At 45.4% G+C, this 22,685-nt stretch overlaps 3 protein-coding genes across 4 annotated transcripts in view; 2 read left to right on the top strand and 1 right to left on the bottom strand.

Moving 5' to 3' along the window:
• The window catches only part of rxfp1 (relaxin family peptide receptor 1), a 46,382-nt gene extending 43,099 nt beyond the window's left edge, over positions 1-3,283 (top strand). The window contains exons 17-19 of one of the 2 annotated variants that reach the window (XM_068715215.1): positions 65-283; positions 1,274-1,607; positions 1,775-3,283. In XM_068715215.1, coding sequence (XP_068571316.1) covers positions 65-283; positions 1,274-1,607; positions 1,775-1,844 — 623 coding nt within the window. In that variant the 3' untranslated portion in view covers positions 1,845-3,283. The remainder of the gene's footprint in view (positions 1-64; positions 284-1,273; positions 1,608-1,774) is intronic. The other variant, XM_068715216.1, reaches the window with a different exon arrangement.
• A 6,036-nt stretch (positions 3,284-9,319) lies between these two features.
• etfdh (electron transfer flavoprotein dehydrogenase) lies at positions 9,320-16,801 on the top strand. Its single transcript, XM_068715217.1, has 13 exons — positions 9,320-9,553; positions 10,222-10,380; positions 10,545-10,774; positions 11,040-11,121; positions 11,619-11,737; positions 12,022-12,099; positions 12,512-12,658; positions 12,798-12,938; positions 13,670-13,813; positions 14,381-14,549; positions 15,149-15,331; positions 15,761-15,982; positions 16,130-16,801. Exons 1-13 carry the CDS (start codon positions 9,523-9,525, stop codon positions 16,291-16,293), a joined length of 1,869 nt encoding a protein of 622 aa, XP_068571318.1. The 5' UTR covers positions 9,320-9,522; the 3' UTR covers positions 16,294-16,801.
• On the bottom strand, positions 16,692-21,542 carry ppid (peptidylprolyl isomerase D). The gene is made up of 10 exons (XM_068715218.1): positions 21,172-21,542; positions 20,347-20,487; positions 20,094-20,200; positions 19,687-19,875; positions 19,455-19,577; positions 19,032-19,138; positions 18,272-18,413; positions 18,089-18,175; positions 17,892-17,934; positions 16,692-17,326 (listed from the first exon to the last, which is right to left on the bottom strand). Exons 1-10 carry the CDS (start codon positions 21,254-21,256, stop codon positions 17,238-17,240), a joined length of 1,113 nt encoding a protein of 370 aa, XP_068571319.1. The 5' UTR covers positions 21,257-21,542; the 3' UTR covers positions 16,692-17,237.
• Positions 21,543-22,685: the final 1,143 nt, after the last annotated feature.

A 22,685-nucleotide genomic window follows, 5' to 3' on the forward strand; every position in this document is an offset into this window, starting at 1 on the left:
TCTTCCAATAGTCCTTTTAAAACTCTTGCTTTTAACAGAAATTAACCAAATCTCTCTCTCGCAGGTCTGAACCTGGTGGCGTTCCTCATCATTGTCTTAGCCTATGCAAGCATGTTCTACAACATCCAGAGAACGGGGACTCAGACCACTAAATACAGCAACCACATCAAGAAAGAGGTCACCATCGCCAAGAGGTTCTTCTCGATCGTCATCACCGACTCCCTCTGCTGGATCCCCATTTTCATCCTCAAGATCCTGTCACTGCTGCAGGTGGAGATTCCCGGTACAGTAGAAGTGCTAAAACCATCTAAAGGAATACTCACGTTTTGAGCATCAGACACAACCCCCCCCCCCCCCAGTAGGCTAGCAATGTGGCTCTATCTTCATTCCATTTATGATGCGTGTTTTGTAGCAGTCCTTCATTGCTCTCAGCTTTTATGAGGAGCAGTGACACGATGGCATGAAACAGGAGTAATCTATATTCTAATGTTTTAGTTTTGAGTGCTTATTAAAGAGAGGGGTGTGACTTTGAAGTATTGCATTTTCTGCATGTTGTTACATTTCAAAGTAGTGTAGCACAGAGCTTCTCAACCTTGTGTTATTAATGGCCCACATCTGATTGCAAAAAAAGAATCCATTTTGTACACAATTTTCTCAGGCTAGTGCTGTACGATATGAACCCGATAGGTCATTTCATATCGCGATAACAATATATATGTCACAATATAACACGATTTTCTAGTAAATAAATAGTCTCTATGAAATAACTATATACTCTTATCTGACTTAAGTACTAGACAAAGTATTTTCTCATTCAATTAAGAGCAAATCAATCAGATTTTGTGGTGAAAGTTGCATATAGTACATGCTTGTTATTATCAATATAGATGATGAAATTGGGTATCACGATATCGCACCTAGATGGTGCTCTGAGGCCCACCAGTGGGCCAGTCTAGCAGGTATTCCCACTGAGTTTAAAAGGTGTTTATCGCTGTATGAAGAGCATTCAACTACAACCTTAATGCCGTTTGCGCTCTATACCCAAATGGCCCATTAGTGTTGTGCAGAATCCATCATATACATAAACCTGCTGAGCTGTGGCTTCCTAATTACGTCCCCTGAAAGACGTTCTCATTTATTATATGAATAGATTTGATAAAAGGGTTTATGTTGAAGTATTCTCCCAACTCATAACCCTGTTGAAATTAAAAAGGGACTACATATGCCAGCCCTGTTTCACTTCTCCCTCCCTGCGTCTCTTCTTTCTCGGCAGGCACCATCAGCTCATGGGTGGTCATATTTATTCTGCCCATCAACAGCGCCCTTAACCCCATCCTGTACACTCTGACCACGCGGCCTTTCAAAGAGACCATCCTGCAGGTGTGGGCCAACTACCGGCAGAAGAGGCCTCTGCTCAGCGGTCACCCGCCTCACCATCCGTCGCTCACCTGGCAGGAGATGTGGCCGCTGCAGGAGAACAGCCACGGCCTCGCCGCGGGCCACCCGCTGGCCACGAGCGGCGCCGTGGCCAAGCTCGCCCCTCTGGAAAACACCAACAGTGACATTACCGCATGCACGCATCAACTACAGAAGCAGCATACGTTGTTGTGAGTATATTCAAGGGAACGATGCCAGACACCCACAAACTGTTTTCGACTAAACTTAATTCATCTCATTAAAAACAGTCCTTGATTTGTGTCCAGATTTCTCCGTTGTGTTTAAAAAAATAATTAGTATTCATTAGAAATCCCAATGTGTGCATGTGTCGCCCAAGCAGCGACCACAACGGCAATGGAGGAAGTCCGGTGCAGAAGCCCCTTCATGCGGCGCCGCAGCTCCTCTAACGGAGACGAATGTCGGCTTCCAAAAGACATCCATCGGTCCGGAGCTGAAGCCGTGCCCCGCTTACGCTTTGGATTTTGTTCCACTAGCTTTCATTGCTCGGTTTAATTTCTCACGGAGGACATCTGTCTTCTTTCTGAAAGCTGAGGATTCTGAGCTGAATATTAAGCTAGTATTATATTGGGAAATAGAGTTTGGCCAACTTAATTTATAACAGATTAAATAATTAAATCCAATAACTACAACTCCCATTAACCATTCGACAGTACGTCTGAAATGTTGCTGTTGTATGCTAACAGGAATCACTACACTGTGCTCAAAAAGCGTTTGTCCTAGTCAGACAGTAGCAGAATTTATTTATTTAGACAAAACAACATCATCCCGATAAATGGAAAAAGTGTGGGAGATGTATTGCAAAACACCGCAGCAATGAGTGTTCATGTTCTGAAGATAGATATTTAGAATCAAACTAAAATAGGCAGCGTATGAGGAACAAAGACTCGTTATGCGTCTCACGATGATGAGATTAAACTGAGGAGGACCACAGCTGGTTTATGGCCGTTCTTAATGTCTCCGTCCCCGGCCCTGAGCTTCGGTGTCTTATGGGAACATTGTGTGGCAAGAAGCAATGTGCAGCTAAAGGCTTTGAATTTTTACAAAAATAAGGATTACATTGATTTTATGGGGGGGGGGGGTTTTGTGTGTACAATGGGGAAGTTTCACCGAAGACCTCGGGAGGGTGAATCGACCCTGTTATGCCTTTTCTCTTTTCAAACGTGCATTGGCATCAGCAGCATGCATTTCATGCCGATAGCTTGATCTCATATTGATGATAATTCATGCATCCCACTTGCAGCAAAGAACATTTTTACATCAAGTTTTCATCCAGTCTGCTCTTTTATTCTGCATTGGTGTTTTCTGTGTTGCCTCTGCCACAAAAGAAATATTTTATATAAATATTGAATGTAACGTATGAGCCATTTCCAGTATGTTAAACAAAGAATGCACTGAACGTGGGGCAGGAGAACGTTCCCCAGCTGGTCTGGAGGTTTTTCAACCCGCTACGCCACACCTCACATTGTTTTTACAATGATCTGTACAGTGAAGACGTTTGTACAGTGATCACCAGCTGTACACACACACTCTGATCAATGAAATACTGATTCCTGTGGAAATGATTCCTTTCAGTCATTGTAACTGTATGAATAGTCCGTGAAACATTACCCGTGCTCGTTTGTGTTCGTTCCCATCTGCGCTGAAGAGACGAGGAAGCCGGCGGTTCCTTTGATACACTGATAATATCTGCAGGCTTGTATTAAATATTGATGGGGAAAATGTTTTTAAAACACGTGTTGTCATTTTATTTGTTGTGTCGACTTGTGTCCAACCATAATTGTTTACAATGGTAGTTTTTTTTTTGTATTTCTGTTTTTCTTGAAACGTGGACAATAAATCTATTTATGCCTCACATCCACTTGTTGACGTATTATTTGGTTATTATTGGTTATTCATCTGAGTAGTTTGGACATTGTCTGCGTCTCGTATGTTTCTTTGACACAGTAAAACATAAACAATAGTGGGAGAAGTAGTCAGGTCATTTACGTTAGTAAAGTGATACCACTATGAGAGACTGCTGCACTGAAAACTTCCAATACAGTTAAAACCACAGCTATAGGACAAAACACAACACATTCAATGATAGAGATTACAAATCAGAAGACTTTAAGATGCCATAAACGAAAGCTGGAGCAAAGAAATTGTAAAAATAAAATGAAATGAATAATAAGAAAACTTGATTCCCAAAGGAAAAGACTAACTGCAACACAAATAAACAGTCACGAAACAGCTGTAATGAGAAAGTGTTCCAGATGTAACAATGTCAGTTATGAAAATGTGCTGTTAGTTTGTTCAACTGTTGGTTGGTTATGTTCTATTGTTACATCAGAGCCATGAAAAGAGAGAGTCGCGTCGACGGAAGTTCAAAATGTTTGACCGTCACGTGATTCACGTAGACTTCAGAGGGATCCAGGAAGAGGGTGGCAACTTGAACGTATAGTAGAAACATCAACTCTGTGGATTAGTAAGTGTAACAGCTAGTTAGTCGCCTTCTTAACATATTACAAGAAGCACCCCTCCACTCACCCCTCCACTCACCCCTCCCTCTGATCGGCATCTTCAGGACTTTAATATTACAAAGAGCTACTTTTAGCAATACTCTGTTCTGTTTGACTAAACAATTGCTTTTCAAAACATGAATAGAATTTTAAAAACAAATCTAAAATGTTGATAAAATAAATATTACACATGATAATAATCAGTACTGATAAACCCAGATGGCATCAGTCATCCCTTCTGTCCTGCTCAGTCTCAGCCAGCTGAGAAGTTGATCAGAACAAACCAAGACAAGCAGACCGACAGCGTTTGTTCTCGCCTGCTTTCAGCCCAGCTTTCTGCTGTGTTTGTTTAAACAAAGCGCCGGCAGACGAGGGACTGTGGACAGAGACGACGGAATTGGGTTTCGCTTCCGTTTATCTGTTCATGCTTGTTGAACAGATGTATTGATGGAGTATTGGCTTTTCACTCGCGAATGTTTTACTGCGGTAACGAGCAACAAAATTGTCACCAACTCCAATAATGTTCCCTTCACCCATGGTTCTCCACCGCGGCCTCCTCTGGAGCTGACTCAGTTCTGTGTGTGTGTGTGTGTGTGTGTGTGTGTGTGTGTGTGTTTCTTTGAGTGTGTGTAGTTGGAGGAGCTCTCAGCAGAGAGGGCAGATGAGATGCCCGCTGCAGCGTGACAATAAATTACACCAAAACATTAAAAAGTACCGATAGAAAACAGCCGTAACGTCAGGACTTATCAATACCGAATGCTTTTGAAATGATTACACAAACTAAAAACAGCTGCAACGCTAGTCAGTAGCTGAAAGAGAACAGTGGAGCACTAGAGCGTTGGCAGATATTCTGATTATCTGACATTGAGTAGAGGGGGAGATACCACATTACTGCGCCCAAATCCCATCGACAAATAAAGCGCAAGCCTCTAATAACACAGAATCTGATAGGCTCCAGTACAGGCTGAGTACACCAGGCACTGATCCTGACAGCAGCGACTGAGAAGCCCTTAGATAAATCAGCCAGTGCACCGACAGGCCCGGCCCACAGGATACGACAGCAGAAGCACCAAAAGACAAACCTGCCAGAAGTGAAAGAGCAAAGAAGGACTTTTAGGACACCAAGGGCCTTGTTTTTCTGTTTTTCAGTTCATGAAAGTCAACTGTAACCATTTTGGTCGCCTAAAAAACGTCAGTTTTACTGGCAGTAAAACAGACAAAGAAAAGGTTTGTAGAACACCCAAACAGTTAGTGTGGTCAGCTCAGTCGTGGGATAGAGGCCAAACGTTCCTTTGATGGATTTTGGGGAGAGGTGCAGTAGTTCTAGAGAACCCATAATCACACCCTGCAGTGAACGCAGTGACAATGAGCGTTTCTGCTCTAAAGCAGTCGCCTGGCACACATTAATGTTAATACTTCAAAAGCTAAACACGATTATGATTCTGCTCACTGTTTCCTGTTAACTGACTGACAGATCGCTGTCATTTTTAGCAGTAGGACATCAATATTTTAAGGGGGATGTGTGCACAGCGTCTCATGAGTTCTCCTCACAGGCTAAAGTGTAAACTGAGGGATAGAACGAGAGCTCTCTCTCTCTCTCTCTCTCTCTCTCTCTCTCTCTCTCTCTCCCTCTCTCTCTCTCTTTCGCTGTCTCTTTCTCTCTCTCTGTCTCTCTCTGTCTCTCTCTCTCTCTCTCTCCCTCTCTCCCTCTCTTTCTCTCTCTCTGTCTCTCTCTCTGTCTCTCTCTCGCTGTCTCTCTCTCTTTCTCTCTGTGTCTCTCTCTCTCTCTTTCTCTCTCTCTCTCTCTCTCCCTCTCTCCCTCTCTCTCTCTCTCTTTCTCTCTCTCTCTCTTTCTCTCTCTCTCCCTCTCTCCCTCTCTCTCTCTCTCTCTCTCTCTCTCTCTCTCTCTCTCTTCTCTGTCTCTTTCTCTCTCTCTGTCTCTCTCTGTCTCTCTCTCTCTCTGTTTCTCTCTCTTTCTCTCTCTCTGTCTCTCTCTCTCTCTCTCTCTCTCTCTCTCTCTCTCTGGTGGAGAGCGTGGTGGTAGAGAGCGTGGTGAGCGTTGCTAAATGTTTGGTGATTTTTTTCAAACGTTTCATCTTTTTTCATCCATAGTTCACTGTGTGATTGACTTGTGGTGATATTTTTGTGTGATCAGTGGTATTTTGGCGGACAGAAAACCGTGTTTCTTGTCGGGGATGGCGTCCTCTGAGACGCCGTCCCTGTCGCTGAGACATGGAGTTCGGGTTCAGCCCGACCCGTGTGTCCCGGTAGAGGCGGTTCTCCTGGCTGTGGGGGACCGTGTGGGACACGTTAACCTGAGCTATGCCTCCAGGATGAACAGAGGTGTGGTGGTGTTTCTAAAAGAGGAGCGTTTTGTGGCGGATTTAATATCGAGCGGCGTCACGCTGAACGGCGCGTATCTGCAGGTTTCCCCGCTCGCAGTGCCCTCCACCCGGGTCACCGTCTCCGGTGTTCCCCCGTTCATCTCCAACCAGGTGTTGGAGCGGGAGCTGCAGCGCTTCGGGAAGCTGGCGAGCAGCTTCAAAACTGTGGGTCTGGGCTGTAAAGACGATAAACTGAAACATGTCCAGTCCTTCAGGAGACAGGTGTTCATGTTCCTTACCGGTCCTTCTCAGACGCTGGAGGTCTCTTTTAGGGTGAAACACGGGGAGGGACACTACATGCTGTACGCTAGCACAGGTAGCATCAGGTGCTTTGAGTGTGGGGATGTGGGGCACAAGCGGGCCGCTTGTCCTCGCAGGCCGGCCGAAGGGCGCCCCGAGCCGGGGGCCGTACCGGCGGAGGAGCTCGATCACACCCGGGCTCCGCTGAATGACGAGCCGGCGGAGGTCGCTGCTCCGAGGGGGGGGGGGGCGATGATCCGCCGACCGAGGAGGAACACAGCGGGCAGACAAACAATCAGGTCGGGGAACAGAGAGCTAATTCAGGCGGAGAAAAAATTATTGATGACAACTCAGCTGTTCTGAGTCTCACAACAGAGGGAAGGAAAGTAGCAGAGGAAGCACTGACAGCAGGAGCAGACGAAGGAATCAGGGAAAGTGGAGCAGGCAGCAGTAAAGGGCCGACAGCTGAAGCTGACCAAGGTCAGGCTGCTGGTCCAGAGCAGGCTGACGTTGCGGAGGACAGCAGCTCTCGGACTGAGCGACCGGAGCCAGAGGACAGCGTGGAGGAGGCAGCCTCCACACGTGATGAACCCAGTGGGTCCAACAGCCAGGTGTCCGGTGGGGAGGACATGGAGCATGACTCTGAGGTAAACATGTCTGCTAGTGGAACCTCCAGCATAAACATAGACCTGTATACACTGGAAGAAATCAACTCATATCTGGATCAAACATTTAATAAGAAATCTGTCAGAATAAGTGATTACTTCAGTGACGTCACCAAATTCCTTCGATCAGTCCACACATGGAGGCACCTTCTGGAGGAGAAGAAGCGTTTCCGCCTCAGAAAGCAGATCACTCTCCTTTACAAAGCACAGAAAGGTAGAACTGTTCAACAGACGAAACCCTGATGATCATGGTCTCCACAGTGTTTGTGTCTCTGTCCTGCTCTCTGTCTCTCTGCTCTGACCCCTCAAAGCAGAGCCTCAACATCACACCGTTGAACATCACCGGTGGAGAGATGGACAGAACCGGGCCTCAGTACCTGAAGTCTCCACTGAAGTCAAAGCCACTGAGATGCTCTGGGCAGCGTCTCCTCATGGAGGTGTGAGCGTCGCTTTAAACAGCTGCAGGCTGGAGCCAGAAGAAGCTCTGGAAGCTGCTTCGCTCCATCCAGCTCAGCTTCTGGGGGTCGTCCACAAGACGGGGAACCGGACTACGGATCGGACACAGACCTGGTCTTGCTGGACGACGTTAAAGAAGAAGAAGTCTGCTGATGGGAACCGATGAACCGCGGTGCCTTCAGGGGACGATCCGGTCTAACGGATTGTAAACTATTGGTCGATGAAATCTAAGACTTTTCTTGAGTCTGTTGTACTTTTTGATCTTTAGTTCAGGTTGAAAGTTCAACTTTGACTGATGACTGAAGTAAAAAGATGAGTTTCATGTTTGATATGTATGTTTCTGTGGTTGGAGGAGTTGTTTTATTTCTTATTTATTTGAATTCATGACGTGACCGTAATCTGTTCTGGATCAATAAAAGGTTTTTTTAAAAAATCAAAAATCTCTCTCTCTCTCTCTCTCTCTCTCTCTCTCTCTCTCTCTCTCTCTCTCTCTCTCTCTCTCTCTCTCTCTGTCTCTCTCTCTCTCTCTCCCTCTCTCTCTCTTTCTCTCTCGCTCTCTCTTTCTTTCTCTCTTTCTCTCTCTCTCTCTCTCTTTCTCTCTCAAATCAGTCTTGATGTATAACCATATCATCCTTTCTAATGTAATGACATTTGTATCTCCATATGAATTTAAAACATACATTATTCATTGATTTAATCATTCTCGTTGATGAGGATAAGGAGAAGGCATGCCGGGTAAATAATTGATAAACTCTCCCTAAGATTGTGATATCTCTATTTAACACTTACACTTGTCTCTATTAATCCAAATATTCATATTGCCAGATGATGTTTTATGCCTGAAAATAACAATCCCCAAATATGTTACCTCCTTTTTAACCTCTAAATAATACAGATGTTGCCGGTGACTCCGCTGTAACTCTATGACAGTATTCACTGCTCACCTCCTCGAACTATTGAGGGGAAAGATGATGGATGGATAGATAGATAGATAGATAGATAGATAGATAGATAGATAGATAGATAGATAGATAGATACTTTATTTATATTAATCCCACAAGGGGAAATTTGTGAATTGTGAAACATATTAAATGTAAAGAAAATGCACAATATATACAATTAAATATAATAACATTAAATGAACTAACTAAACAGTAGTGCAAAGATCTTTTAACCAACAACAAACAAAAGGACAGCTCTGGGTTATAGGTTCATATTTAAAATCAGAATTTCCTGCTTTAAAGTTCACTTCAAAGTACACTTCAAAGTTCACTTTAAAGTGTACTTTAAAGTGAACTTTGAAGTGTACTTTAAAGTGTACTACACAGAAACCTTCTTAAATGTAGTTTAAATGTAGTGACATAGAACTAACGTTATAATTTCCAGTAGATGTATAAACCGCGTTAACTGCATATTAAACGGCTGTTGTCAGGTACATAGTAGAGTATTTCTATGGACCTCCACATCTCTACACGTCCACGCTCCCTCCTTCAGCAGGCGGCCCGGGATGACTCGGTACTAGAGTCCTACACGTCACCCGCTCAGATGTACCATCACCCAGACCCACAGTGACAACCTACAGATCTACGTCTGCGCAGTTACCCCACCGCGCAGCGACGCAGCTTTTACGACGCTCTCTAACGTGTGTGTTATGAGACGTATTTTGTAAGGTATCTTTTGGTCCACGTTTGTTTTTACAGGAGGGGGTTTACACAAGCTGTCCACGAGCAGTGGACTCGGGGGAGACACACACCAAAAACACGTCGGCTGATTAAGAGTAAAGACAACGCGTCTAGTGAGCGTTCGCTAGCAGACACACAATGTTTCCAGCTAGCAGATATTCAAGTAAAGGTACGTCAGCTACTTAGCTAGCATATTGCAGCTTACTGTACTAGACTTAAACAAGCTAACCGTACTAACTTTAATACCGACAGTGTAGTCGTCGTAACATCTGTCTTTAATCTGTTTTAAGGCTTTTCCACAGTTGCCTGCGTTGCCATTAGCCAAACAGTACAGCATGCCTTGCTTACGTTAGCATCAAAGCTAACATGTAGGTGAAAGTTGAACCAACATATAACAGTTCGTTAGGTCACTTAAACAACGTCCTTGTCCTCGGGTGACGCTTCATGCACAATGAAGTACCGCTGTTGTTAAGTTGTAATTATAGTGAAAGTTCAAAGTGTTTTCCTCTCTCAGAAGGATGTTTTAGACGCAGCCTTGCACTTTTGAATTCAGCTTAGCTGTGGTCACACAGAACTCTAGCTAGCTAGCTAGCTAGCATGGTGCTAACCTCTGCAACTTAGTATGACAGCTGCTTGGCATTGTCGCTACACCAGTGGCTGTTTGTTGAGGTGTTGCGTGTTTAGGATTACCCTTGGTGCATTGTGGCAACATGCAAAAACATGTAATCCTTGTATTTACGTCATTATTTCATTTGTGTTTTGTCAGGTCAGCATACAGTATACATGTCCTCCAGTTCCATGCTGGATTTGACTGTGAATCTGTCCTCTCCCTTGCAGCCCACAGGTGTATCAGGGCACTGAAGACAGCTCAGGTAGAGCATGCTGCCCCTCAGCTGTACACAACACTACACAGACGGGCGTGCTCCTCGGTGTCGACGCCCCGCATCACAACACACTACACCATCCATTCACGGGATAAAGATTCACGATGGGAAGGTAAGACACTGCGCTGTATAAAGTTACTTTTTTAGTTAGTTTAGTCCCCACACTCAAGAATGTTTCTGGCCATTATTGAGATCTAGGCTTGTAGCTCCATCTGCATTGTGTCACGTCAACACGGGCTGTCGATCAGTAGCCTCTTTCTTATGGTCCTTTCCCAGGGATCGAGATGGAGAGGTTTGCCGACGAGGCGGATGTGGTGATAGTAGGCGGGGGCCCTGCCGGCCTTTCGGCGGCCATTCGTCTGAAGCAGCTGGCCAACGAACATGAGAAGGAGCTGCGAGTGTGCCTGGTGGAGAAGGCCTCTCAGATTGGAGCGCACACCCTGTCAGGAGCCTGTCTGGAGCCCAGTGCCCTTAATGAACTCTTTCCTGATTGGAAGGAACGAGGGGTCAGTGACCTATTCAATATTATACCACAAGGGAGGGTTACATCAGGGCTCCATGTTGTTGTTGCTACACTGGAAAAACAATGTGTTTCAAACAGATCATCAAAAAAAGTTGCTAATTAATTTAATAGTTAACAACTAATCAATTAATTGATTCATTGTTGCAGCTCTACACCTACACCATCTATGTATATGTATGCACATGCATGTACACGCAAATCCATATGAAGTAAAAATCTCAACAACACACATTGTGCTCTCGCCTCAGGCACCTTTGAACACGCCAGTGACTGAAGACGTGTTCAGCATTTTAACGAAGAAGCACAGAATCCCTGTCCCCATCCTGCCAGGTAAGAGCCGCTCTCTTCTATTTGAATACAGAGAAAAGTGCGTAGTTTTCTCTGTCTCTCTCTCTCTCTCTCTGTCTCTGTCTCTCTCTCTCTGTCTCTCTCTGTCTCTCTCTCTCTGTCTCTCTCTCTCTCTCTCTCTCTGTCTCTCTCTCTCTGTCTCTCTCTCTGTCTCTCTGTCTCTGTCTGTCTCTCTCTCTGTCTGTCTCTCTCTCTGTCTGTCTCTGTCTCTCTGTCTGTCTCTCTCTCTCTCACTTTGTATTCCACGCCATCGTTCTGACGAGGGCGCAGGTGTTAACAGATGTTGATACAAGAGATCGAATGACATTTCGTAAATATGACAGTTATTTACCGTTGGGAGAGAAGAAGCAGGTGAGAGTGTAGAGAGGATTTAGAAACAGCAAGCAGACGTATTGTATCCTCAGATATAAATGCATCTTGGTCCTTGGTGGGCCTGTGGTTCGTGGGTTTGTAGCGATGTTCGTTCTCGTCGTCTGCAGGTCTGCCTATGGGGAACCACGGGAACTACATCGTGAGGCTGGGGAACTTTGTGCGCTGGCTGGGGGAGCAGGCCGAGGAGCTGGGAGTGGAGCTGTACCCTGGTTATGCTGCCGCTGAGGTGAGAACATCTTCTACAAGAGCTTAGGCCACTGGAGTTTGATGCTTCATGGAAGAATGATGGGATGTTGCATTAAACCTTGACTTCTGTCTTACTTTCTTCAGGCGATTGTTGACTATTTTGCTCTACAGACAAAACTTTCCCATATTGTTTTCTATAAACGTATAACTGCCTAATATTTCATTTTCATCCTGGGCTCTTATTTATAGACGCACATACACACGCACGCATTCTTTATCTTTTACTGCCTAATCAATTCATTTTCTGTATTTTTTTTTGTCAAGGTTTTGTTTCACGAAGACGGAAGCGTGAAAGGAATTGCCACCAACGACGTCGGCATCGGCAAAGATGGCTCACCGAAGGTGCGGTGAAGTGAAGAAATTCATAATTCTGTCCAGCTGTAGTTCGTTTGTCATCGCGTCAAATACAGGCCAATATAGGAATGAGTCCTCAAACTCAGAAATTAGATCTTATTTTTTTTTTTTGCAATAATCCAGAATCCAATGGAAAAGTCCAATTGGCTTTTTGTCGGGGGGGGGGGGGACCAGTGCAACTTCCGGGTCTGACCTACAAAAAAATACCCCGTTCCTGCTCCACTCTATGCACACAAATAGCTTGGACACATCCGGCCCTTTGAAAGATTATGAAGGCGAAATAAAGCAACAGGAGCACGAGCATAATAATCTCCATTTACTGACCTCTGATGACACCGAATGTTGTCCGTTTGTTTTACCGGCCTGACCCTTTACTGTTGCCGCTCCTCTCTTGCTCCAGGACGTTTTTGAGAGGGGAATGGAGCTCCACGCTAAAGTCACGTTGTTTGGAGAGGGCTGCCACGGCCACTTGGCCAAGCAGCTTTACAAGCAATTCAACCTGCGGGAGAACTGCCAACCGCAGACCTACGCCATCGGCCTGAAGGAGGTAAACAACACGGACTGCTCACATTAAGCCGCCGTTTTTCCCTGAATTGGATTTTCCCCTTAAGCCTGGTTTGACCGATCGTTCCTGGTGAGTAAAATGCATTGTGAGCTGATCGGTAAAAGTGTTTTTTTTTTTTAAGGTGTGGACGATCGATGAGAAGAAGTGGAGGCCGGGCAGAGCGGAGCATTCGGTGGGCTGGCCTCTGAACAGACACACGTACGGAGGATCCTTCCTGTACCACCTGAACGAGGGCGAGCCGCTGGTGGCGCTGGGCTTCGTGGTGAGCGGCTCGGTGTGCAGAACGGCAGCTCCAGCTTCTAAATCAATAGCTGTGCCGTTGGCGGTCTGCATTATCAATATGTATTATTTACCCTGCAGAGGAAAGATAAACACAACTCAATATTTCACTGTGAAATGTACAGCGGGAACATATTTAAATATTCTTATTCATATCTCTGCCAATCTGCACACATGGGTGTGTTGGTAATCAAGGAGACCGATCCCCGATATTTGGAACCGATATACATATTTTCAGCATAAATCTTTAAAAATGTTGAATAACGAACTCCAACACAAAGCTTTGCTTAAATGCCTTGAAGCATATGTTTCATGAATTACTAAAAGGCAGGACATGACATGAGAAGGACATAGCTGAGAGGAACAGCGTAGCGTCTTTTGGGTTTAATTAAAGGCGTTGACTTTTAAGGGTACTGATATTGTATTTGTGCACATTTCTCCAAAAGGTTTGGTGTGTTTTATGCACGTTTGTAATCCAGAGGGATTAATAAAACAATGAATTTCTGAATCCCAAAATTGAACCGACAAATAGTTGAGTATTTGAGTCCAGCCGTACTTCTAGATTGATGGCACAAATGCACAAAACTCACAACGTTCAAAGTATTTTAAGCCACAGTAGCTTTAGAACATAATCAAACTTTACCCTCTTCCCACTTCATTTCTTACTTGTTCGACTTGTTTCTGTTTTAAATGATTTTGTTCTTCCCGCTCCAGGTGGGCCTGGACTACAGCAACCCTTACCTGAGCCCCTTCAGGGAGTTCCAGCGCTGGAAGCATCATCCCTTCATAGCTGCCACGCTGGAGGGAGGCAGCAGGATCGCGTACGGAGCCAGGGCGCTGAACGAGGGAGGCCTACAGGTACGTGGTCCCGCCTCCGTAAATCCATCGCCAACGGAGACGCTCGTTTGTGCGTCTTAGAAGCGGTTAGTTTCACCAATGTGTGTTTTAAGACGAGGATCGATAACGTCCTCTGATTCTTGCAGCTAAGTAACCCGATTCCACGTTTTAAAAAGTGTCATTATTAGAATTATGGATGAGGGGTGCATTGTGAAATATTAAATGAAGGCAACTTATTGCAGTAAGATGTTGTAGTACTATAAAACACGGGTGTTTTGGGGTAGTTTTATAGCTTTACTAATAATAATATTTGTAAATAACACGAGTATAAGAGGAAGCACAGCTGCTGCTCGTTCACATTGAAGAGGTCCGTTGAGGATGGATTCTAGAGTCCAACTGGGAAGAGACCCAGCAGCTGACCCCGGACAGAACTTCAGGGATCATACCTCCCACCCGGCTTAGGAGAAGGACGTCTGGGCCTCCTTCACCAAACTCCTTCCACTGCGACCTCCACCTGCACACGCTGCAGAAAATGCATGACTGGATATAAATAATGTACATGAACTCTCTCCTCCTCCTCCTCTCCAGTCCATCCCAGAGCTGACGTTCCCTGGAGGGCTGCTGATCGGCTGCAGCCCCGGTTTCATGAACGTCCCGAAGATCAAAGGCACCCACACCGCCATGAAGAGCGGCATGCTGGCCGCTGAGGCCGTCTTCCCCAAAGTCACGGCAGAGAGCCTGGATTCAGAGACGACAGGTACGGAGTTTTAAGACCCGTAAACGGTCCCGGTGGCGGCGCCGGTAGCTGTTTTGTGTTTCCCTCCAGGTACTCCCGTATGGGTCAGCGCTTGTAAAGGTCAGCTATATTCAACACCTCATGGGGGAGAAAAAATGATATTAACTCTGAGGTCACAGAAGAGCAAACACTACAACGAGGCCGGCTCATAACGCAGCAACATTTTTCAGCTGGTAAAAGGTCAGGCAATAAACTCTTTAATATGAGTTTTCAATGGAACCTCAGAAAACTGTCAAGAACCCCGACTCAATGATCTATGGTCATCTCTGCAGCGCTGCGTCGACGTGTTCACTGAATCATTTTTCATGAAGGTGCTACTTAATGTTGTCGCTCCTCTGGAGCACAAAGACAAAATAGGAATGGACTTTTTAAAATCCATATGGTGCGTTGTGAAAATAGAAACCGCCGAATGTTAAATTCTTAAAGGGTTATTTAGCCCAAATGACTTTTTTATTTAACTCCTGGTGGCATTATGCTGGGCAGACAGCTGGTGTTGTAGTGATCTGCCTCCGAAAACATCTGCCAATTTATTATAATTATTATTGTTTACGTCCTCCCAGGCCTCCATGCCCCTGAGTATGCTGAGACTCTGAAGAAGTCGTGGGTGTGGAAAGAGCTGCACAAAGTGAGGAACATCCGGCCGTCCTTCCACAACTACTTCGGCCTGTACGGGGGCATGGCCTACACCGGGGTCTTCTACTGGATCTTCAGAGGGAAAGAGCCGTGGACGCTCAAGCACTGCGGTGAGAACTCCGGTGTTTTCCTTTTTAGAGTTGTGTCATTCGGCCGATCGCTCCGTTGGTGCAGAGCCCAGCGGTGGCAACGAGAGGGAGATTGCTTACAGACAAAGCAGGGCAACTGCGACTCACTAACATGCGATATTTGTTGACCTGAAAGACGAACCTTAAATGTAGTTTAAAAAAATATTTTAGGACTACTTCCTGTTGCACACGTTTCATTCGCTTCGTTTTCGCTAAATGCGCTTCCCACATTTCCCCCCCCCATGTGTTCAGTGTCAGAACTGCATGTGTGTGTGTGTGTGTGTGTGTGTGTGTGTGTGTGTGTGTTCACTCTGTGTTTTAGATGAACAAAGAACACTTCCTTTAGGTGAAATGTGAGGTCGCGTTATCTCAGCAGAGTAAATCAACATTTCGTAACTCGTCTGTGCTCAGGCCTCGACGCAAACCAGCTGAAACCGGCTAAGGAGTGCACGCCCATCGAATACCCGAAGCCCGACGGCAAGCTGAGCTTCGACCTGCTGTCGTCCGTGGCTCTGAGCGGCACCAACCACGAGGGGGACCAGCCCCCCCACCTGACCCTGAAGAACGACAGCGTGCCGGTGGACAGGAACCTGGCCATCTACGACGGACCCGAGCAGCGCTTCTGCCCCGCAGGTACCGACCTCACTACTGCAGTATGTCGAGCTGAACCCAGACTCTGTGATATAGGTCATTTCACATCTCGATAACAAATGTATCTCGCTTTACAGCGTCTTATCGTAGATCTAATTTATCCCCGTAATATATCCCTTCCCCCCCCAGGTGTGTACGAGTACGTTCCGCTGGAGACCGGAGACGGGATGAGGTTGCAGATCAACGCTCAGAACTGCGTCCACTGCAAGACCTGCGACATCAAGGACCCGAGCCAGAACATCAACTGGGTCGTGCCCGAAGGCGGCGGCGGGCCGGCCTACAATGGAATGTGAACATGTGTTTTGTTTTTTTTTAATCTCTAGAAAGAGTGTGACGTATCGTCCGTTCAGAGTCGCAGCACTCGCCAGTTATGGAACAGAAAATAACTATATAGACGGTTTTTTTTGAGAGTATGACAAATAAAATCTCCAAAAAGCAAAGATATTAGAAACAGATATGCATTTTGTCAGTTTAAAATGAGGCACAGGAGTGAGACCCTCGTTAAATACAGGACCATATGAAGTCAGGACTTCCACTGTTTTACATCACTGCTGTAAAATCCACATTATGGGCATTTAAAGTAGTTTTAAGAAATAACGTGGCTTCCATTTGTTTGAAAAAAAAGAACTTAAACTGTAATAGTTAATATATTTCCTTCACGATCTTTCTGTAAAAGAACACAGCTCTCAAATGAAGGTTTATATCAGCATTTATTCCAGATGTTTGGACAGCGGTTCATCCACACATTGTACATATTTAATGAGAACATCACAGTAATGAATAAAGAACTGTTGAAGGTTATCCTTTTTGGTTTTATTGACTTCTGTAAAAAAACAAAAAAAAAAACCTAAACAAATAAAGACGGATGTACTGTATGCCGTATCAAAACCCCGACAATGAAACGATACAACGAACACGACGGTTTGCTTCGCTGAACTACTTCAAAGCCCCGGAGCGAGAGGACCGGTGTGGAGCGGCGGAGTCAGCCATGCGTCCGACTAAACGCTCAAAAATATTCATTACAATGAAGGCGCTTGTCAGAATAAAGACAGGTCAAAGCTTACGACAGTTATTCCCTTAAAACAACACAGACGGTGAGAGGCGTGTCCGCTCAAACACATGAGAGGACCCGCTGTACGTGTTTCACCCGGCGACAGCGTCCCAACGCAGAGATGACTTCAAAAACATCGAGCAACGGTACGAACAAGGAGTCGGTGCGTTCGCCCGCGAGAGACGCTCACGCGAACATTTTGGCATAGATTTTCTTTTCTTTCTCCTTCTCCTCCTGGATCTTCAGCTGCACCCTCTTCATCTCGTTATTGATCGCTGTCGGTGGGGAAAAAAAAACACTTTGAATTAGCTCAAAGGAGCGGATCGTGTGTCCGAGAAATATATATATATATATATATATATAGATAGATAGGAGGACTGTGACGCTCTCAACATGCAGAGCAGAGCTCCAGATGTGCAGCGTGACTAAATACAAGAGTTACTAGTTTCACCAGGAGTCAGAATAACAAAGTGGCTGTTCTTTAACAAAGTGGGACTGAAGCTAATAACCCTTCAGAGCCGTTGTGTTAGCGGTACAGCAGTGTTGAATGTGGTTTGTTCTATATCTTTATAAATGGAATTCTTCATCAGTCTTTAGATGATTTTTTTTGTTTTTGTTTTTGGGTAGCACAACACAATTACTCATTTCACCCAATAAAGTTCAATTAGGAGGAACGACAGACAGAGACAACAGGACGTCTTCCTGCAGTCGTGGACTTTGTCTCTTCATGAGCTCGCATAATAAGTTTGAATAATACGTGTGAATATGCATGCGGTGTTAAACAGGAGGAGAAATATGCGCGGCATTCTACGAATACGTTTTCAGGACAAACTTCCCCACCTTTGTCTTCCGGAGCTATTCCCTGAGCTTTCTTCAGATCCACCTGAAAAGTGCAGAAAGCCGTTGGGTGAGTGAAGGTAAGAACATCTGTTATTATCCTACAGCTGAACTACCGAGTCCTGTGGTGCTAACGGTACAGTAACAACCAGACACACGGACTGTGACGATGCACACGGAGGTGCTGGTGTGGATGTTACCAATGCTTTGCTGTTCTCCTTTAACCCCTGCCAGGCCTGGGCCCTCCGGAACAGCGCCTTAGTGTTGGCTTGGTTCAGCTCTAGAGCCTGTAGACAGAGGAGCGTCACGGATCACCTCACGTCCTCACGTCCTCCTTCATAGTCTTATTTTTGAAGCGGTCCTCCCCGCTGACGCAGACGTACCTCGTTGCAGCTGTCCAGAGCGTCCTGCCACTGCTGCATCTTCAGGTGACACGCCGCCGTGTTGAGGAAGCAGCTGAGCGCCGTGGGCTCCAGCTTCTGCTGCGCCGCCTCCTCCAGCAGCTCCCCGCTCACCTCCAAGTACCTGCGCAGGTAAAACGATAAAGAAATGATAATGCATCATTGTTGGTGACGGAGCAGGAGCAGCGCGTTGCTCGGCTGTAGTCTCTCATGAGGTGGTTTCTGTCTCTTCTTTCTGTGTTAAATATGTCTTCCAACTGAGAGGCACACTTCATTATTCCATTTATTTGACTCCTCTTTGAGCAATGTCTGCTTTAGTGCCCTTTTAAAAACACAATATATCTTTAAAGAGTCATGTCTTCAGGAGTGACACATGGGATTCATGTGTATTAGGTTCAAAGCTTTGTTGGTTTTGGTCCAACCACAAGAAAAATATAGAATTAAGATACGCGTGTTATGTACATGTGTGTGTTATTTTTAAGCAGTTACTCTCAATAAACTGCCCTGAGAATAAACTACACGTCTGAGAATCAGGCTCATACACCACAGTTCATTTCAGTATATATATACACACACACACACACACACACACACACACAGTATTATTAGTATATATTTATAGAATATTTCTAAAATTTATGTTGATTATCTGAGGATTTGATTTCCTTTGTAAGGGTTGCTGAACATGTGACACACACACACACACACACACACACACACACACACACACACAGTATATTACCTGAGGGCTTTGCTATATTTGCTGACTGCAGCTTTCCAGTCCTGATTCTTGAACAGACTGTTTCCAACATTCTTCACGTCCTCGGCGACAGACAGAACTTTGTCAACCTGAAAGCAAACAGAAAACAAACGACGCGATTAGTCCGACGATCTAAACCACTCTATTTTGGGAGGGAAAATCGAAACCGAGCGCGCTCAAAACGCCTAAAATCTATTGCCCCTCAGTTTGGTGACAAGCGTTTGCTTTGCTCAACACGTCGTGGATCTCCATATTGATCTCCTCTGTTTTGGGATGAGACAAGAAACATTTCCCACAAAGCCTGAGTTGTCCAGCTGAGGCCCTCAGAGCTATCAGATGCTATCAGATGCTATCTGATAAAGTTCCCCCGCGTCCTTGAAGATCAAAGACCTCGCCGACACTCACATCTTTAAAGTCGACATCGGAGTCCTCGGGGAAGTCTGGGTGGGTGTCTCCGGTCCCGTCGCTCGGTCCGGCGCTCCAGCTGTCCTCGTCCTTGTGCTCGCCGCAGTCTGCTATGACGCATGGCTGCAGAGGTAGACATTAAAATCAAATAAAAGAGGAAAAGGGACCGTCTGGAGGGAACACCGCGGTGGTAAAACGTGCGTTATCACAGGTAAACGGATTACTTATTTACCTTCACAGGGACGTCCTCGTTGGTGTCGATGGCCTCCAGCATCTTTACGACTCCCAACCCTTTCAGCACTTGTCCAAAGACGACATGCTTGCCGTCTAAGTGTGGAGTGGGGACGGTGGTGATGAAGAACTGGGAGCCGTTGGTGTTCGGCCCGGCGTTGGCCATGCTTAGCAGACCCACTTTGTCGTGCTGCGTAGAGAAGGAACATCGTTAGAACAACGGACACGACGCGGCACCGCTAACACACAGAACACAGAACACATGGAGATATGTGATTATTTCAAGAGTCCGGAATCCGCCTCCTTATTACGGCGAGAAGTAACGACAGTGATGGAGAACCTTGGCAGTAGTGTAGACCGTCTGTCGGTGGACCGAGATAACACGGTTTCTGATGCTTAGTAGTTTACCTTGTAGTGGAAGTTCTCATCCTCAAACTTCTCCCCGTAGATGCTCTCCCCCCCGGTGCCATTGTGGTTGGAGAAGTCACCTCCTTGGATCATAAACTTCTTGATGACTGCAAAAAGAAAAATGCAAAATGTACAAATTACATTACAGGTAAACCAGACTTGTTCACTACAATGGATGTCCTTTTAGCCACTCCTACACACACGTGTGTGTGTGTGTGTGTGTGTGTGTGTGTGTGTACTAAAGTTTTTTTACTTCTGTGGAACGGGCATCCTTTGAAGTGCAGCGGTTTCCCGGTGGATTTGCCGGTGCCCTTCTCTCCGGTGCAGAGCGCCCGGAAGTTCTCAGCAGTTTTGGGGGTGATGTCAGCGAACAGCTCCAGAACTATCCGGCCAGCTGTGGACAAAAGAGTCAAGTCAGTGTAACTTTACTGTGGAGTCAGGAGCAACTTAGTGGTCTATACAGAACCTAGAAACACTCATTACGGTTACATTACTGGTATATTCACCTCACGTGGAGCAGGACATTAAGGTGTTCGAGTAGCATTTAAAATAGGCCTCGTAAAATATGTCTTTGTTGTGTTTCTAAGTTCTTAGCTGCAGCCAGTTAAATCCTTAATAAGCCACTTGAGCTAATGTTCAGCTCCTACAAACGCATGTGATTAATAATCATTAACTGCAATGGTTATAACCGCGCTGTTACACTGGTATAAGGGGATAGCTAACTACATTAACAAGTCATTGTAGACAACACAACCACACGTGGTTAATGCACTCTCACGCTCCCTGTAACCCGTTCATCTAACAGTAAAGCTAGCAGTTTAGCTCGCGTTCAACACCAGCGAAGCTACTCGCATCGATACGTTACAGACTGGCTTTACTGGTAAAGGTGCAACGTTAACTCCTCTGGCAGCTAACTAGCACGAATAAATCACTTTGTACAAAGTCACCATTACGAGCCACAATTATGCTAAGCTAAAAAAAAAAAAAGGGGGGGGGGGGGGGGGGCTAACGTTAACGGTTAAACTGTGCCCTTAAAAAAACTGCCATTAACTGGCTTTTAAAATCAAAATGTCCCGACCTGTTTCTCCGCCGATGTCCACATCGAAGAAGACGCGAGGGTTCCCGGGGTTTGAAGGCTTGTCGGACGGGATTGAGTTAGACATTTTTTTTAAAGGACAGGGGCAGATTTCAGACACTTGTTTCGGGCTAACCTAGCTAATCCCGGCCGGTGTAACGTCGCTACAGGAGCAGGTTAACGCCGAGACTCAATCACTTCCGGTGGGCAGATTTCAAAATAAAACCGGTTCGTTGGTGGAGAACGCGTTGCGTGTTATACGAAGGGACGAAATAAATCAATGAATGAAAGAAGTTCGTTTGGCTCGCAAACCCAGAACGACGAGGACAAAACAGAACACGGACATTACCCCCCAAAATGTCCCTTGCACAGCATTATGACCGTATGCGTAGTCTCGCGTGCGAGTGTGCGCTTCCACAGAACTTCCGGTCATGCTCAATAGAATTCACATTTCAAAAATGTTTTGTGTGAATTCGATAAATGACTCTATTACAAGTTAGGTCAAGTAATAGCGGGTTAGATAATTAAGCATTAAAAAACGTTTTTTGCTAATCCAGCTAATACTTAATAATAATAATAAAAGTACTTTACAAGTCCTGATATTTTCCAATATGAGTCAGGTGGTAAAGTAAACTCTGTTCTTGTTCTAAAGCTATTCTAAAGACGTGTCAAGCTGCAAACTCTACAGGTCTGAACGGTTATCAGGCTAGAAAAGCAGTTAAGAATATTAATGTTGCACAAAATTGTATTTATTTCCATCGTCTACGCTCTTCTAATATTTGCTCTTTTCTACTCATAAACTTGAAATGATTACCTCTTCCTTGTGCCCTGATTCAAACAGGAGAAACTCTTGCGTTGGCCTAGTCCTGCATAGACATGATCAACAGGTGACAACGGGGCCCATAGACTGATTTAACCTCCCTGAACTATAACTGGGACCCGTCTATGGATCCACTGCTGGTCCACGATGTTCTTGACTCAGTCACTCAGTCACTCAGACTTGTCTTGGAAAAAAAGGCAAATAAATGTTCTGTCTCGACGAAATGTAATCACAACATGCCCTCAGCCTATTTTAGAGGTGGTATTGCCATCTGACCTCGAGGAATGGATCGGTGGTGTCTCTTGTGGTGAAGATGTTGTACACTTATCTACACCAGACATATATCTATATATATATAGATGCGGTTGCTTTAGCTGCGGGGATGGATTACCAGGCGCTTCTCGTACACGAGTTAAACGTCTGTGTTGCTGTGAGCGAGGAGAGGAACCTCTGACACAGAAAAACAACGTGCTGATCGCCGTTATTTTTAGAGAGATGTGTTACACTGTTTCTAGCAGATTGTGAAAACTTTGACAAAGACACAACACAGCCCCTTGTTCGCCCACTTTACATTTTCAGACGTGCTCATATTTTCCTCGTGGATTTCAATCAGTCTACCATGAACTTCCACAGGTATAGGAGTGTAAACAACGAACATTCAGTGAATCACTCAGGCTGAAAGGCGTGAAAAATGACA

The sequence above is a fragment of the Cebidichthys violaceus genome, unplaced genomic scaffold (genome assembly GCF_023349555.1).
Source record: "Cebidichthys violaceus isolate CVI_PGR_0920_01 unplaced genomic scaffold, fCebVio1.0.p SCAF_2, whole genome shotgun sequence".
NCBI classification, from domain to species: Eukaryota; Metazoa; Chordata; class Actinopteri; order Perciformes; family Stichaeidae; genus Cebidichthys; species Cebidichthys violaceus.

Coding starts and splice junctions, on each gene's coding strand:
- etfdh (XM_068715217.1), top strand. CDS start 9,523: ATGTTTCCAGCTAGCAGATATTCAAGTAAAG. Junction 10,381..10,544: donor TAAAGATTCACGATGGGAAG/GTAAGACACTGC, acceptor GTCCTTTCCCAG/GGATCGAGATGGAGAGGTTT. Junction 11,122..11,618: donor CCCTGTCCCCATCCTGCCAG/GTAAGAGCCGCT, acceptor CGTCGTCTGCAG/GTCTGCCTATGGGGAACCAC.
- ppid (XM_068715218.1), bottom strand. CDS start 21,256: ATGTCTAACTCAATCCCGTCCGACAAGCCTTCAAACCCCGGGAACCCT. Junction 20,201..20,346: donor AGGATGCCCGTTCCACAGAA/GTAAAAAAACTT, acceptor TTCTTTTTGCAG/TCATCAAGAAGTTTATGATC. Junction 19,139..19,454: donor CCGATGTCGACTTTAAAGAT/GTGAGTGTCGGC, acceptor GTTTGCTTTCAG/GTTGACAAAGTTCTGTCTGT.